The 17,106-nt window shown below is 35.4% G+C and overlaps 1 protein-coding gene across 1 annotated transcript in view; it reads left to right on the top strand.

Moving 5' to 3' along the window:
- LOC115411411 (CUB and sushi domain-containing protein 1-like) overlaps positions 1-17,106 on the top strand; it is a 692,182-nt gene that overhangs the window by 423,841 nt on the left and 251,235 nt on the right. The window contains exon 8 of the mRNA XM_030123526.1: positions 13,476-13,557. Coding sequence (XP_029979386.1) covers positions 13,476-13,557 — 82 coding nt within the window. The remainder of the gene's footprint in view (positions 1-13,475; positions 13,558-17,106) is intronic.

Raw genomic sequence — 17,106 nt, forward strand, 5'->3', positions numbered from 1 at the left:
AAACAAGGGGTGGTCCAATATTTTTTTTTCCACAACTTTAAATAATATGTTTAGCTGCTGTAGGGGTTGAATGTTTAGGTCATTTTTTTCAACATTATGTACTGTTGGTAGTTTAATCAATCAGCTAAAATTTGCTTAGAGGTCTTATTTATGTCTGATAGAAAAATTATGTGATACACGCTGAGACAAAAGACGGAGTCACTGGATTCTGGAATCAGAAGATTGCTTCCCCACCCTGAACATATACAACATTTTGTACTGACTGTGTTTATATCCAACCACATGTTTTTATCCTGGTGGGTTTACTCCACAGTGATGCAGGCAGAAGGATACTGACATGACTACTTCTGTTAAGGTCACCACCTAAAAACATACAAAAGTGTACCTGAGGGTCACCATGTTGGGAAACAAATACAGCACAAACAACAAGAGAGAAAAGAGAGAGAAATCTAGTGTGACTGAAAAACAAACAAAAAAAAAAAAACTGTCAGAGGCAAAGAAAAGGGCGCAACAGGGAGCAAGAGAATAAGAGCATCCTTAGCAGCTCTGTTTGTGACACTCCTCCACTTAAAACCACAGACAGATGATGGTGTTTGTGACAGACTGGAGCCAGAACAGGAGGTGCTTCTACTTTTACATAACAGCGTGAAACCGTTACTGTGTCATTTGTCTTCATATTCAGACTGAGCTTAGGACAGAAAGGAGAAAACTGTAGGATGAAGGTGCACGATTTCAGCCTTTTGCCTCTGGGCGGAGAAGCGTAATCCCTCGCCTGCAACCATCACCCCGGTGTGACTCATAGTTTTAGAAAGTGCTTTTTCTGTGGAGAAACCTGTGGGTTCAACAAAGTCACCTCACATAGATGGTTGTAGATTTCAGCTCTTGGCTTGATTGACCTGTGAGCGTGAGAAGATGGAGGAGAAAGATGAGGTAAAGTGGATAAGAGGAAGAGAGAGGAGAGGCGCGTAAGAGAGCATATCAACAAACTGCACTTCACACATTCCTCCTCTCATCCAGAAAGCATTTGAAGAGCAACTCAGAAGCTCTTACCTGAAACCCGTCAGCTGATTACCTACACATACTTAGGTACACGCATTAACACACTCTCCCATGTTTTCAGTTCTGTCTGTCTGTTTTCACCCTCGGTCTACCCTTCACCCTCCTGTTGGCTGACTCAGTGGAATCAGGCACTTTTTTTTTTTATCTGGAAAAATATACCTTCAGCCATATAGCAAACAAAAGCAAAAGGCAACACAAATGCCTGGAAACATCATCTAGTCCACCCAGTATTCTGTCATCATTGTGTCAGTGTTTACTTTTCTAAACAGTTCTGATGAACATTTTGTTTTATGTCCGTCTGTCCTCACTGCAATATGTCAGCAATGGACTGACACGATGTCTAAGAATTTATTATAAGTCAGGGGTGTCAAACATACAGGGGTTGGACAAAATAATGGAAACACCTTAAAAATCAACAAAATATAATTTAATATGGTGTAGGTCCGCCTTTTGCGGCAATTACAGCCTCAGTTCTCCGAGGTATTGATTCATACAACTTGTGAATTGTTTCCAAAGGAATTTTAAGCCATTCTTCAGTTAGAATACCCTCCAACTCTTTTAGAGATGATGGCGGTGGAAATCGACGTCTTACTTGAATCTCTAAAACTGACCATAAATGCTCAATAATGTTGAGGTCTGGGGACTGTGCCGGCCATACGAGATGCTCAACTTCATTAGAATGTTCCTCATACCATTCTCTAACAATTCTAGCTGTATGGATTGGGGCATTATCATCTTGAGGTGAAGGTGTTTCCATTATTTTGTCCAACCCCTGTACAGTCCATGGGCCAAAATCGGCCTCCCAAATGGGCCGATGTGGCCTGTGGGAGGAATTTGTTAAATGCAAATATTACACTGATATTAACAGTAAAGGATGTCAAACTTATTTTAATTGAGGGGCCACATACAGAACAATTTGATCTTATGTAAATCAATCAATCATATTTTTTTTAATCTAGTGCCAAATCATAGCAAAAGTTATCTCATGAAACTTTACTTATAGACAGGGTTCCTATGCAAGTATGGAAAGTATGGAATTTGATTTTATAAATTTCCAGGTCTGGAAAACTATGGAAAATGGAAACAAATGTATGGAAAACTTAGAAGCACTCGGAGAGCGCAGACCTCCGCCAAGGCTGATCAGTGGCCCCCCCTGTGGGCCCCCCCACCCCTGATCACCACCAAAATTTAATCATTTCTTCCTTATCCCATTTCCAACAAACCCTGAAAATGTCATCCAAATCTGTCCATAACTTTTTGAGTTATGTTGCACACTAACGGACAGACAAACAAACAAACAAACAAACCCTGGCAAAAACATAACCTCCTTGGCGGAGGTAAATACTCATGTTTCCAAGACTGTTACCACTGTTCTATTTTCTAAAACATAAAATTATGAATATCTAAAAAAAAAAAGAAAGAAAGAAAAGAAGGAAGGAAGGGGCGACACAGTGGTGCAGTGGATAGCACTTGTGCCTCACAGCAATAAGGTCCTAGGTTCGACTCCAACACCAGTCGATGGGGGTGTGGAGTTTGCATGTTCTCCCCATGTCTGCGTGGGGTCTCTCTGGGTACTCTGGCTTCCTCACACCATCCAAAGACGTGCACTGATAGGTTAATTGGTTAATCTAAATTGCCCATAGGTGTGAATGTGAGGTTGATTGTTCATCTTTATATGTCAGCCCTACGATGAACTGAAGACATGTCCAGGGTGTATCCCACCTTCGCCCGTAAGTAGCTGGGATAGGCTCCAGCGACCCTTGTGACCCTACTGAGGATAAAGCGGGTTCTGAAAATGAATGAATAAAAAAAGAAATGGATTGATCTGTTTTTTTTAAAGCGCTTGCTAGCACAACTAAAATGTTTGTGTGAGAGCACATACAGTAGACTACGCGTCCCAGAGAACATTTGGGCAGATTGACAAGTTGAATGCCCACCCTTCTGCTTTTTTTCCTCCTCCAAACCATTTTAAGGCCTGCCCAGGTGTTGTCAAGTTTCACTGCTGCACTCTCAAAAATAGAGGTACGACATCAGAACATTTATGTACCTATAAGTACATTTTTTAAGAATGTTCTCTCAAAAGTACAATATTGGTCTTTAGGAGGCCAGAATTGCACCTTTAGACTATGAAAAAGGGTCCAAAGTTATGTGCAGTACAAATTTGTACATTAAGGTACCCTGCAGCATTAAAAAATATGTGTGACCATGAGAATAGGCTATAGGCTAGGAGAACTGAACAGTAGGCCTAATTATAGTTCAAACATTAGGCTTAGCGCATTATTTATTATATATCATACTGTAATTACTCTATATTATATTTAATAATAATTCGTGTTTTAATTTAATAGCCCAATTAGCTCAATGATAATAGCCTAATAATTTATTTAGCGTATTAGAACCTCTGATTATTGCCATAATCTGTTTTATCAAGTTTTCATTCACACCTCCATGTCTTGCCTATGCCGGTTTTTTTTTTGTTTTTTTTTTCTCAATTAGGTCACTGGTTCAAACTTTAAACATCATGGGATTATCAACTATATGAGAGTTTTCTTTCTATGTAAAGTACTTAAGGTACAAAAATGGACCATTTTGAAAGTGTACAGAAATGTCTCTCAAAAAAGTACACTCCCAGCGACAAGCATTTGTAATCTTTTAAATACAAGCTGGTACCTCTGTTTTTGAGAGTGTGCTTTGACGGACAGGTGATGTCCACACACTGTTAGTGAGCGAGCTATTCAACATACCTTGTATGATCGTTGGCAGAACTCATAATGGGTAGATGTAAATTCTCTGACGACTGGCTCATAAATTCTAAATATAAAGACCGGTTGGCTGGCTGGAATTTTTTTTACCAAGACATCTGGGAATTAGGGTGTGGAAAAAGTATAGAATTTTGAAATTTCAAATGTGTAGGAACCCTGTATAGAGCCGGTCAAAACCAGACCCTCAAGAGGCTCAGCCCAGTAAAATACTATCATAATAACCCATAAATAATGACAACTCCAAGTTTTGCCCTTTGTTTAGTGCTAAAAAATAAAATTACATTAAAAAAAATTTACATTTACAAATTATCCTTTCACTAAAAATGTGAATAATCTGAACAACTATGAACAACCTGAAATGCTTTAATAGAAGTAAGTTCATTTATGACAATATCATGACTTAGTAAATGTTTTGTGTCTTTGTAAATCCACTGTGACCTGTACATTGTAATGCACATTTAAAAACAATAAGCTGAGGCATAATGTGGTTAAAACTGAACTTCACGGTTGTTCATATTATTCACATTTTTTTTAAAAGTATAGTTTGTAGATGTAAACATTTTCATAATGTAATTTAACTTTTTTCCACTGTTATTTTACTCCTCACTTGAGATTATAGTAGGCTGTATGTGGCCCCTGAACTAAAATAAGTTTGACACAACTGATATAGATTTTCATCTGGATGCAAGGACAGCTGAAATAGTTTTTGTGGCTGGAGGTCAAAGGTCAAAGTCACTCTAGCTTCATGTCTGCCCATTCCAGCATAATATCTTAGAAATCTCTTACAGGAAATATTCATTTGGACTCAAGGATGAACTGAAAATGCACTGTTGCCCATAAAGAATAAAATATGTTTACCTCTTCTCATGAAATGAACTGGCGACACGTCCACGGTGTACCCAGCCTTCGCACATAAGTGGGTGGGATAGGCTCCAGCGACCCCTGTGACCCTAGTGAGGATAAAGCAGGTTCAGAAAATGAATGCACAAATGAATGTTCACCTCTTCTCATGAAATGATTGTGACAATGTGGTTTATTCTTGATAGATAAAGTGTAAACTGGACTCAGTATGGAGTCACTGCACATGTTCAAAGATTATTACTGATGTGTATGAATAGGAATAAAAAGAAGAATGTGTCTGAAAACAACAGTATTCCAACTTTATGGACAACAGTGTATGTTGGTAACCAAAAGTCAAGGTCGCTGTTTGTCTGGAGTAGACATTCACTGAATAAACTGAATAGATTTTGGGGATCCAGGGAAAAAACTGTTTTGACCTCTCAAAACAGATTTTTGTCCATAATTTTTAGCAACTGAGAGAGAACGGCATGAACAGACTATAATGCTAAAACATGGATGCATCTGAGTGAATTTTTATTTTTCCTCATTTTTTTTTTTTTTTCTTTTTTCAGCTTTGTAACTACTACTTGTATTTGGAATCCACTTGAGTATTTATGATGGGCTGAGAATGTAGTTGGTGATACACACTTGCCTAAAAAAAGACTGTTGTCTCCTCTATTCCAGCTGCACTGAAGGCTAATGGTTATGGCAGCAACAGCATAATCCTGTTATGCATGTTGGCATGACAAATATGGTGTAATACTGGCTGGCCACTCTGGTCTTTTATATTTAATGAATTATTTAATAATGTATGAATTTTCAAGAAAAAGAGTGTTCCAAATTATTGTCATTTCTACTCTTCCTGTGCCTGTTGTCGTACTGGACTTGCAGCACATTGTAAGTGATGTGACTTCATGTGCTGAATTTATACAGTAGTTTAAGACAGAAAGATTGATTGATTGATTGATTGACTGATTGATTGATTGATTGATTTCGTTCATGGTTGTGCATTTCATCAGTAAACATTCAATAAGTTAAGCTTAACTTTCCTCTTCTGTTAGCTTTCTGTTGCCATCTCTTATGTTAGCAGGTCAGTTTTGACCCGTGTCTTAAATCAGCTGTAAAATACACTAAAAACAATGATCTATCATCCAATTTGTTTCTCATAATAATAATAATAATAATAATAATAATAATAATAATAATGATAATAATAATAATAATAATAATAATAATAATAACAACTAGAAGCACTCGGAGAGCGCAGACCTCTGCCAAGGCTGATCAGTGGGCGTCCCCGTGGGCCCCCCCGCCCCCGAATACCACCAAAATTTAATCATTTCTTCCTTATCCCATTTCCAATAAACCCTGAAAATTTCATCCAAATCTGTCCATAACTTTTGAGTTATGTTGCACACTAACGATCAGTGGCCCCCCCTGTGGGCCCCCCCACCCCCGATCACCACCAAATTTAATCATTTCTTCCTTATCCCATTTCCAACAAACCCTGAAAATTTCATCCAAATCTGTCCATAACTTTTTGAGTTATGTTGTACACTAACGGACAGACAAACAAACAGACAGACAAACAAACAAACAAACCCTGGCAAAAACATAACCTCCTTGGCAGAGGTAATAATAATAATAATAATAATAATAATAATAATAATAATAATAATAGCTTTATTTATATAGCACCTTTTAAAAACAAAGTTTACAAAGTGCTTTTGTCAAACAAGTAAAGGGCACAACAGCAGGATACAAGATGTAAGTAAAAACACTAAAACAGAAGCAACACAATAGGAGAGATGTGTACAACAATGCAGAAACATGACACTTCGAATAAATTAAATGAATCGGAATAAAAAGGGCAGGGATAACGTAACATGATGCTGTTAAATCAATGCAAAAATAAAGGCGTGAAATAAAACAACATCATGTATGAGAATATAAACCAACAATCAAACAGGGTAAGATTCAAATTTTAAAAATGTTTAAAAATTAAAATTAAAAGGGACAAACATTTCTTGGTTACCTTCTTAGACTTCTTTATCCATGAAAATATTGGTTTTAATATTTTTGGTGTGAGCTTCTGGGCCTTTTTTAGTCAGTATACCCCTCCATGTGCACTCTGCAAGTCACCAACTCTATACTGAGCTGACCTCATATGTGTGGACATGCCCGTCTCTGCTTGTTTTGCTTTTCTTCAGGTATACTGGATAACAAGACAAAATGAGAATCCTCAAAAGCTCACATGATTGGGAGAGAAGCAGTGCACGTGACAGTGCATGTATGATTTCAGTTTTGGTTCCAATTATTGCTTTATAATCTTTTTTTTTTTTTTAGAAGTGGGTTGAAACCGACCCTAACAACACAAAGGTCAGAATTCCAACCAGGGCATTTCATAATTTAGTGATTTTTTTTTTTTTTTTTTTTTGTATTATTTTGTTGAAATAGAGGTTTCTGTCAAAGTCAAAAAGCCTTGATGCAATACACAAATTTCATGTGGTTCATTTATGCTTTTAAAACCTAAAATGGGTCGGTGCCAACCCTAACACAAGAAAAAGGTTAACCCTTTCATGCACGAATTATGAGAACCTTAATCAAATATTTTTCCTGAGTGTTTTTATTCCTCTTTAGGCATGAAAAAAACAATGCGATTGAAAATTTTGTTCTGAAAAATAAATCATATAACTAAAATAAAAAATAATAAATAAAAATACATAAAAAAAAAAAATAATAATAATAATAATAATAATTAAAAAAATCATATGAACCTATTTTTCATGAAGTTGTGAAAATGTCAACTTAGCTGGACACCACATGTTAAATTTTTGATGCACAGAAACATGTATTTGCTGATAAATTGTGTGAAAACTATGGGGAGGGCTTGTGATTCTGGGGGTTTACGCTCAGGGGAGATCTACATAATGTTACCAATTCATGTCAGAAAAGATATGTAATGTCTTAAAACTTTAGTAAAGATATGTGTAAAAGAAAAAAACAAAAAAGAACACCAAAATACATGAATGTACAAGAGATGAGCTGTAGAATAGCTGTCCACTGTAGTGACCAGTATACATGAAAGGGTTAATTTCTATCTATAGGACTTTACAGTTGACATAGAGTTTGTTAAAGATGTCAGAAAATACCATATATATATATGAGTATCACAGAGAAAATGAATCATTTTTTGCCAATTCCTAAAAAGTTTGAGAGATGAAAGGTTTGCTGAAGACACTTTGATGATATGGAAATGATGTTATGCATCATAAGCTTGTGTTTAAATGTTGAATGGTCTTTTAAGTGCAAATACAGGATTAAGCCAGTTTGAGGTTTTTCTGACATCAGCCCAACAGTGATATGTGGCAGCTTTTTTCTCCCCTATAACAATCTCATGTTGCTTGCATGAGCTGGATTTGTTTCAGCAACGTGAACCTTTGTATTTGATGCCAATAAAATCCATTTGAACATGACTGAGCGAGAACGAGATGAGAGCGCGCAGCAGCGAAAGTGTGTTTTAGAGAGTGTTTGTGTGGTGATTTTTGGACAGAACATCAAAAACACAGCATAACAGCTAGACAGCTTGTTCTGTTTGCATCATATCTCACACAAACATGCATTCACACTGTCTATACACTCACAGCACCTCAGCACTCACATAACACAATCACACAAACGCAGCAAATCAGCCATCCATCTTTTATGCTAGGATGCACAAAACCTCAGCATGCCTTTGTAAATTGCAGCTAATGTGTGTGTGAGAGAGAGACGGAGAAAGGTGAGTGAGCTGAGAATACAAAAGTGGAGAGAAGGAGGATTGAGTGGGAAGAGACAAATGGAAATGACAGGAAGAGAGCAAGACAGTCGTGTGAGAGATCCTTGAAAAGATGGGCTGAAAGAAAAGCAAAAGGTCCAAAGAGTTCATATATTGTTCTGTTTGGGGGTCATATTTCATAACCCCTTCCTGGTTATCTTAACTTGTGCTACTGTAGTACTTTTCCACCACTCTCCTAATTTCTTCCAGTTGCATACGCTCCCCTTGCGTCTGCTTTTATTTTTCTGTTTTTCTAACCATCATTATTCATCTGCAGACCTCCATTAAGACAGAGCTGGTCTAAACTGGTTTCTGTCATGTTGTCTGATCTCATTTACATTTACATTACGTTTTAGGCATGCAGCAGATGCCTCCAGCCAGAGAGAAGTCTAAAACCAATGCAAGATTCTTAATACGAGCAGGACAAATATTGTTATCTGTTTTGCCTTTGTGCTTTTTTTTTTTAGGACCGGATTGTGCAGATGGATGAGATATTGAAACATCACACAGTTCTGTTCTGTAAACTCTCTACATTTTTTTTTTTTTTTGTAAATTCCAGTTATTTGCGAAACATATTTCTTCCTTAAAGTCTTATTAAATTTACAAGTAATTTTTCACACCACGTTTTGCATTTAGAGCTGCTTATAGGTCTTATGCAGAAGTTGAGCTTTCTGTACTGTGTGTCCAATATTAAAATAAAAGTTTATCATAAATTCACGAAGGATAATTGGAGGCATTATAACTGATGGACTACTGTTGGTAAAATATGGTGTGTTTATAATCTTGACTGAATGGTCCCTATCATTGTTCCCCTCTGTTTTTTTTTATTATTTTATTGAATATGTTAATTGTTTGTTTCACTTTGATCACCCATGTTCTGACTAATAATTGTTTTTTTGTGTGTATTTGTTGATTAGTGTTACGGTGAGATACCACATCATTTTAATCCTTTATAGGGCACTCATAGAAATACTCTGGAACTCAAAATTTCAACCTTAGTGTGTTAGTGGAGGACATGACAAAACTTTCTTACTTTTGTAAAAAATTTCACTTTTTTTATTTTTATGTAGAACATCAAGGTTAATGAAGTTGCCATATTTGGTTCCATACTCATAAGTGGCAAACAAAAAAAAAAAAAAAAAAAAAAAAAAAAAAAAAAAAATATATATATATATATATATATAAGAAATAAATACTGAAAATACAATAAAAACACAAGGTGAAAGGAACATGTATTTTAGAACATTAGAACTTCACTTTTAGAACATTAGACCAACATACAGGGTGGGGAAGCAAAATTTACAATATTTTGAGGCAGGGATTGAAAGACAGTGTATGACCAATTAGTTTATTATTATTTGCCACAAGAAAATTGACATAATAGAGAATGTTTTTATTCTATGTGTCCTCCTTCTTTCTCAATAACTGCCTTCACACGCTTCCTGAAACTTGCGCAAGTGTTCCTCAAATATTCGGGTGACAACTTCTCCCATTCTTCTTTAATAGTATCTTCCAGACTTTCTGGTAATACTTTTGCTCATAGTCATTCTCTTCTTTCCATTATAAACAGTCTTTATGGACACTCCAACTATTTTTGAAATCTCCTTTGGTGTGACGAGTGCATTCAGCAAATCACACACTCTTTGACGTTTGCTTTCCTGATTACTCATATGGGCAAAAGTTTCTGAAAAGGTATGGATAATAGTGTTAGGTATGATTATGACATCAATATATGTTTGGTTTCAAAACAATTGACATAGTGCCTGCTGAGAAAAAACAACTAAATGTTCATTGTAAATTTTGCTTCCCCACCCTGTAAGTGCTGATCCAGACACCTGTCCACATCCACATTCTCCCTTTGAACATCATTCCTTACATTAGTACCATTACTTCATGGTACCTAACAAAGCAGGTACACTCGCTGTTCATGCAGAGGTGGACCTTAAAGACTCTGTAGACCACATTGGACCTGAGATTGTTGCCTCACTGTAACTGTCGCTGCCACTGTCTTGTAATGTGTGCAGAAATGACTAAAAATAGTCACTTGCAAGTTAAAGTGTTAAGACAGTATTTTGTAAATAAATATAATCTGCAGAGTTAGTAGCAGAAAAGTGTGAAATTTGTATATCATGTTAACCCTTTCATGCACGAATTATGAGAACCTTAATCAAAATTTTTTTCCTCAGTGTTTTTATTCTTCTTCAGGCATGAAAAAAACAATGTGATTGAAAATTTTCTTCTGAAAAATAAAGAAAATTTAAAAAAAAGAAAAATAATTTAAATTTTTTTAAAAATACATAAAAAAATAATAATGAAAAAAAAAAAAAAATTCTTATGAACCTATTTTTCATGAAGTTGCAAAAATGTCCACTCAGCTGGACACCACATGTTTAATTTTTGACACACAGAAACATGCATTTACTCATAAATTGTGTGAAAACTATGGGGAGGGCTTTGTGATTCTGGGGGTTTATGCTCAGGAGAGATCTACATAATGTTATCAATTCATGTCAGAAAAGATACATAGTGTCTTAAAACTTTAATAAAGATATGTGTGAAAAAAAAACAAAACAAAACAACGAAAACAACAAAATCCATGAATATAGAAGAGAAAAGCTATAGAATAGCTGTCCACTGTAGTGACCAGTATGCATGAAAGGGTTAAAGGTGTTACTAAGCTATATTTTATCTTTTGATCCTGTTAACTCTTAAAGTCCTAAACAGTCACTGGTGACCAAAAAGATCTACTGATTTAAAACGTTTAATACATTTTCAACCAGTATTCGTATTAATACATTGGAATAATTCAGGTAAAATGAAGTTTCTCAGCTTTTCATTTTGATCAGATATGACTCATTTGGATGTTCAGAGGCTTTTCAGTGAACTTGGAGACACCATCATGTTCTGCAGCACTGATTCACCAATTAAACCCATGTAGTTTGACAGATGACAGTAGATGCAGACACTTGACATGATATAATTTGCTGAAAAAGTAATTTTTTCCTCTTTTTTTTTCAGTTCTGATATAATAATCTTGATCTTTTATGAACTTCTACAGTATCAGTTAATTAAATACAAGAGAATGTCTGAAATGCAGAGGATAATATAATAAATAGTAATAAATCAGTTACAAATGGTTATATGTTGATAAAAAAATATATATTTGGAAAACACCACAAAAACAGTGCTAGGTCTAAATAAAGTGTAAAGTTGGTATTGTTTCTGAAATTAAGAACATTTGTGGCACTTAACAAAAGGGACATTAATAGCTATGTTTCATTATCATAATGTCCAGCACCATAAATACCAACAGTCCTTGAATGCATCGTACTGTGAGTCTGTTTACAATTTAGCTGCTATTATATCAATAATAAGTGGAATATGGGAAAACAGAAACGCAAAGTAGATTTTTTTTTTTTTTTTTTTTGTACAGAAAATAAACAATTTTCAGATTTGTTTCATCCTGTTTAGATATGTGACCATTATTTAGCTGAAAATATTATTACACAATGTTAGCTAGTGGCTAAAGTTAATGCTGGAATTGTCTTGGTGGTTAGCCACTCTTCCTACTTTTGCATTTATATCTACTTAAATAGCCTTTGCTGTTATTTTTGAGTGTGTTGGATGTGTTATCCAGCCTTACGAGGGTGTTAGAAGACATCTGGTCACTGTCTAATTATAATTATGCTTTGAGGACAATGTGGTTTTCTAGCCTTTACAGTTCAATTTATTTTCTAACTTACATTAAGATATAGCCCCAATATTTCTGCAGCATTATATCCGCTCGAACATAATTATTTTTTTCATCTAATGATATATTGAGGCCAGTATGTGTAATTATAGATGTATGAATTATTTATTTTAGTTTATCAGGGTCTATCTCACATGGGATCACTGTCAATATAACATACAATTTTATTACATTCATTTCCTAAGATATCAATTAAGATAAAACACAACACAACAAAAAAAAATAAGTAATTGATAGAAAACATGATTTCTTCTTTGCTAGAGGCAGAGGCATCATGGTTAGCAAGCTCTCTTTGAGTTTGCTTCAGTTTTTTTTGTGTTGCAGGGCTAACCTCCTCTAGAGCATTTTTACTGTTTTATATGATAATTACCAGTAGAGATGAGACAAGGAACTACAGCAGGGAGAGACAGGAACGTAACCTGGGGGCGTTGCAGTTCAGAAAGTGCAATGCATAACTAAATGTGGAAAAAAAAAAAAAAAATCTTGCTCAAAAGGGTCGGTTTAAAATGAGCCAAATGCTTTTTTTTTTTTTTTTTTTTTTTTTTTTTGGGGGGGGGGGGGGGGGGGGGGGGTACTGTAATAACATTCTGGGTGTGAAAAATGATCATAGACTTTAATAAAGTGGCTCAGGTGGCTTGTTGATTTCCTGTTTAGACCGACTCCTTAAAATGATTGCCGTTGAATTTGTGCTGTTTCACACCAGTGCAGGTACGCTGCCAAAACGAGTCTCCCTTTTCGTGTTTATGAAGCAACCAAAAAAGCTTATCAGCAACAGAACAGTTTGATGGACATGTTTGGAAGTCTGTAGATAAAATACACAAAGCTTTTTTTTTTTTTTTAATTTACAGTGAGGGTGCCCATTTTTACTGTTTGAACTATTTCATCTTATTTATTTATTTATTTATTTATTTATTTATTTTCCAGGAAAATATTAATATAAAAGAGGAAAAAAAAGTCTTGTTTTTGTAGTTTAACAGTTGGAGTTATTCTGGTTTTGCTTAACCATGCCATGTATTAAAAAAATGGAGGTGCTTGTGGTCGCAACAACAATAGCAAATATTCTTTTTATTGTTTCATTTTGCTGAGATGAAAGTGGATGTTATGAACTTACCCATCAGTATAATACAGTTATGAACACACTCCAAACAATTTCCAACAACTTCCTAAAAAGTATTCTCATATTGATGTAATGTTTAATATGTGCATTTATAGCTCTGTTTCATATTCTTGTCCTTCTGTTTTTCAGTGAGTCAAAGTGGCCTTGCTGGTGATGTTTGTCCAGATCCTGGAGTTCCAGAAAATGGGAAGAGGATGGGCTCTGCTTTTCAGTAAGTTTATTAAACAATAAATTAAACAGTAAATACAGTATATTATTAAACATATCACTTATAGATTGATGTGATTTATGTTATAGATGTATCTTTGCCTGTAAAATATATCCTTTATATGGAGATTACACTTGAAATGAAAGTATGAAAATCACAATATAATAAAAACAATGGACATTTCTCACAATTTAAGGTATTCTAGTTTTGCTCAAATATGTGTGTGTCATCACAAATAAGAAAAAAAATATATCCCACAGCAACTGCAAATCTCACAAGTCATTTAAATGATATTTGCTTCATTTACAGGCAATTTGTGCCCAGTTTGTGTTGAGTATTCTGCAAAAAAAAAAATCATTAATATACTCTGTGTAAATAATGCATTTTAATATATCCTTTGTTTGTTACAGGGTCACAGGAAAATGCCATTGTTTTTGGTTTTTTTTTCATTGGCATCTCACTATCATCTAATTATTTGTTTCTCCCATATTTTTTATGTAGGCATTTAAATTGTAAATTGTATGATATAACACACTTAAAGACACGACTCCTGTCCTCATTTGGGAATGGTTACTTTCTTTTCCCATAAATGGTGTGCACATTTACATCTGTAATACTGATCTATTTTTTATTGTAATGTGGATTATTGTGACACAGTTACTGTTGGTCTAAACCTGCATCTGTTTAAAGTCATTTTATTAGTAGTGATATCCATCATCAGCAGTCATTTTCCTGTTGAAACAAATTATAAATTCATCTTTAAGGGTTTTCTTTTCATCTGTTGTTGATGTGACGTGTGGGTTTGGTAGGTGATGGTTACTTTAGATAAAAAGAATCAGCAAAAAGGAGATGGATTAACTTTCAAAAGCACTCAACCTCTTCACATCCTACAATACGGCACACATGTTCACTTCACTGTAACAGTCACTTCATCAGTCATGGTGCCAAGATGCTGACTTTATAACCAATCAGGAATAACTGTGTTTATCAGAATCCACAAAGGCTCCAGATTCAACCCTTATGCTGCATTCCAGGCAGGTTTTAAGTCACGACTTTAAACTATAACTCACGACTTTGTAACATTCCAGGCAAGTCACGCCAAACTGCCCAAGCTCAAGGAATTGCGGTAGTTAGATGTAAACAAACCAGCGTGGCGGACCATATGGACCTTATGCTCATTTATAGTCATTTCTATCCCAGAGGTGTTTGCTCTTTGCTATTTGAGGGAAACAGAGAAGGAAAAATGATGCATAAGGCAAGAGAAGCTGTTATCCGTTTGATGTTACATTATTTGTGTGTTTGAATATGTATTTGATATTAATTTATTTACTGCACTCAATGGACTGAAAACTAGCTAACGCTAGAGTAGCTGCTGATTCTGCAGAACATGTGCAGATAAATAATGTTAGAGCAGTACTTTGTTTTAATAAACAATGTGCATAAACTTTGCATCCATGGGGGCTACCATGGCTTTATGATGTCAGAGCTCAGAACTGGGAGTACATCGATCTAGTACGAGTTCACCAGTGGGAAGTCATGGGTTTGACTGTCATTTCAGTGCATTTTCACCAGTACAGTAGAAGGTTGGAAATACACGAGTTACAGGTTGCCTGGAACGCAGCATTACATTGAAACTGTAAATATATAAGATGATCTGTATAGATACAAATATGTACATAGTTCAGAACACAGGTATTTATTAATAACTACTAGGCCTGTAACGGTACACGTACCGAACCTAACCATTTCGGTATGCACCTGTTCGGTTCGGTACACAGCTGTACCAAAACAGCACAGTATGATGAGGAAAAGAAAAAGGAATGAAAGACGTCGTTCGATGCAGAACTTTAAATCCGCGCAAGTTTCACACGGACATATGGAAGGATGCACACGTTGACCCAAAATATGAAATAGCAGTTGATATAAAGTTAAAAAAAACAACAACAAATATAATGTGAACCTGGAAGGAAGAGACTGAAGACCCTCCACCATCAGTACAGTCCAGTTTGGATCAGTTCAGGTTCAGGTGAAAGACAGCAACGAGGAAAGAGATGTTACTAAGACGGACGTTGTTTGGCCCCTAGGAACTACGGTAGTTCTAAAACACTTACACTAGCTCTGTCTGTCTGTCTGTCTGTCTGTCTGTCTGTCTGTCTGTCTGTCTGTCTGTCATGCACGCTATTTAATAGAGGAATAAATAGAACGTTGAAAGTATGTACAGTTTCACTTTCGTTTCACGACAGCGTTCGCTACGTTAGTTATGGACCGCACCCCCAGGTATATAACTGCGCACCCCCCTACCCCCCAGCTCCGACAAAAAAAAAAAAAAAGAAAAAAAAAATCCCCGTGCACACAGACACACACAAATACACCACAGTGTCCAAACAGTTTGTTCTCTGTCTTAAAATAAATAATTTGGTTCATTGTGTTTTCAAAGTTTCTCTTTAGTTTGTTTCAACAGAATACCAGTTTACCCTCTTGTTAATGTTGCACTTCATGTGGAATTTTTATGTTATTTTTATGCAGAATGTGAACTGACAGAACTGTGATTAGATTTTTCTTGTTTGTTCAAAACTACCTTTCAGGGAAAAGTGCAATATTAATGTTTAAAATACATTTAGTAATATTAATCATTTATTTTATTTTCTATTTGATCTGTAGCTGCAGAATTATATTATTCCTGTTTTTCAATATTCTATTGTCTCCAAAGATTGGGGGAAAAATGTTAAAAAATTCATAAATCCATTAATAGACATTTTGAGGGGTTTTCTTTCTTCCCGTACTGAACCGAAAAAAAAAACCGAACCGTGGCTTTGAAAACCGAAAACGTACCGAACCAAAAATTTTGTGTACCGTTACAGGCCTAGTAACTACAATAATCAAATATTAAATGCATGAATGAATTAACTTGATTTTTGGACCTTACACTGATTACACACTGTAAGTGAAATGAATTTAGTCAAAGACCCAATTAAAGAAGGCTTTGGTGGGCACCAGCTTCTAAATGATTCAATTTTTGGTGTCATCATCTAATCACTAGAAAGGAAGACATGATTTTATTCACTAAAATGATTCAATTATAAATAATCACTTGTACCTGAGACTGAAATACTTCACATCACAGTCAGTTAAGCTCTCCTTGTGTTTCTGTTACTTATATTTCCACTTTTATGAGAACATCGAGATGGGATTCCAGTTTTCCCTTTTCCTGAATCTATCTCCAGCCTTTGCTGCTATTTTTTGCCATTAGTTACCACACACATTCTGCTGAACGATCATTAAAGTTCTCTCAGTTTGTAGATGCTCATTACCTCCGTTTCATATACGTATATATGTATCTGTGAGCTTTTATGCACAACTGAGCATGTATGTTAGTGTGCATTTTTATGGTGTGTGGTGCAGGTTTGTCTTCAATCATCATTATGCAGAGGCTGAAATAGCATGTGATAAAACAAGGCAGTAAAAATAGCAGCTCTAGAGAGAAAATGAGAAGAAACGTAGAAACTGTTGAGCAGCACGTGTGGAAGAATTGCGTTACCTTTGTTAAAGCTC

Source organism: Sphaeramia orbicularis, chromosome 3, assembly GCF_902148855.1.
Source record: "Sphaeramia orbicularis chromosome 3, fSphaOr1.1, whole genome shotgun sequence".
NCBI lineage: Eukaryota > Metazoa > Chordata > Actinopteri > Kurtiformes > Apogonidae > Sphaeramia > Sphaeramia orbicularis.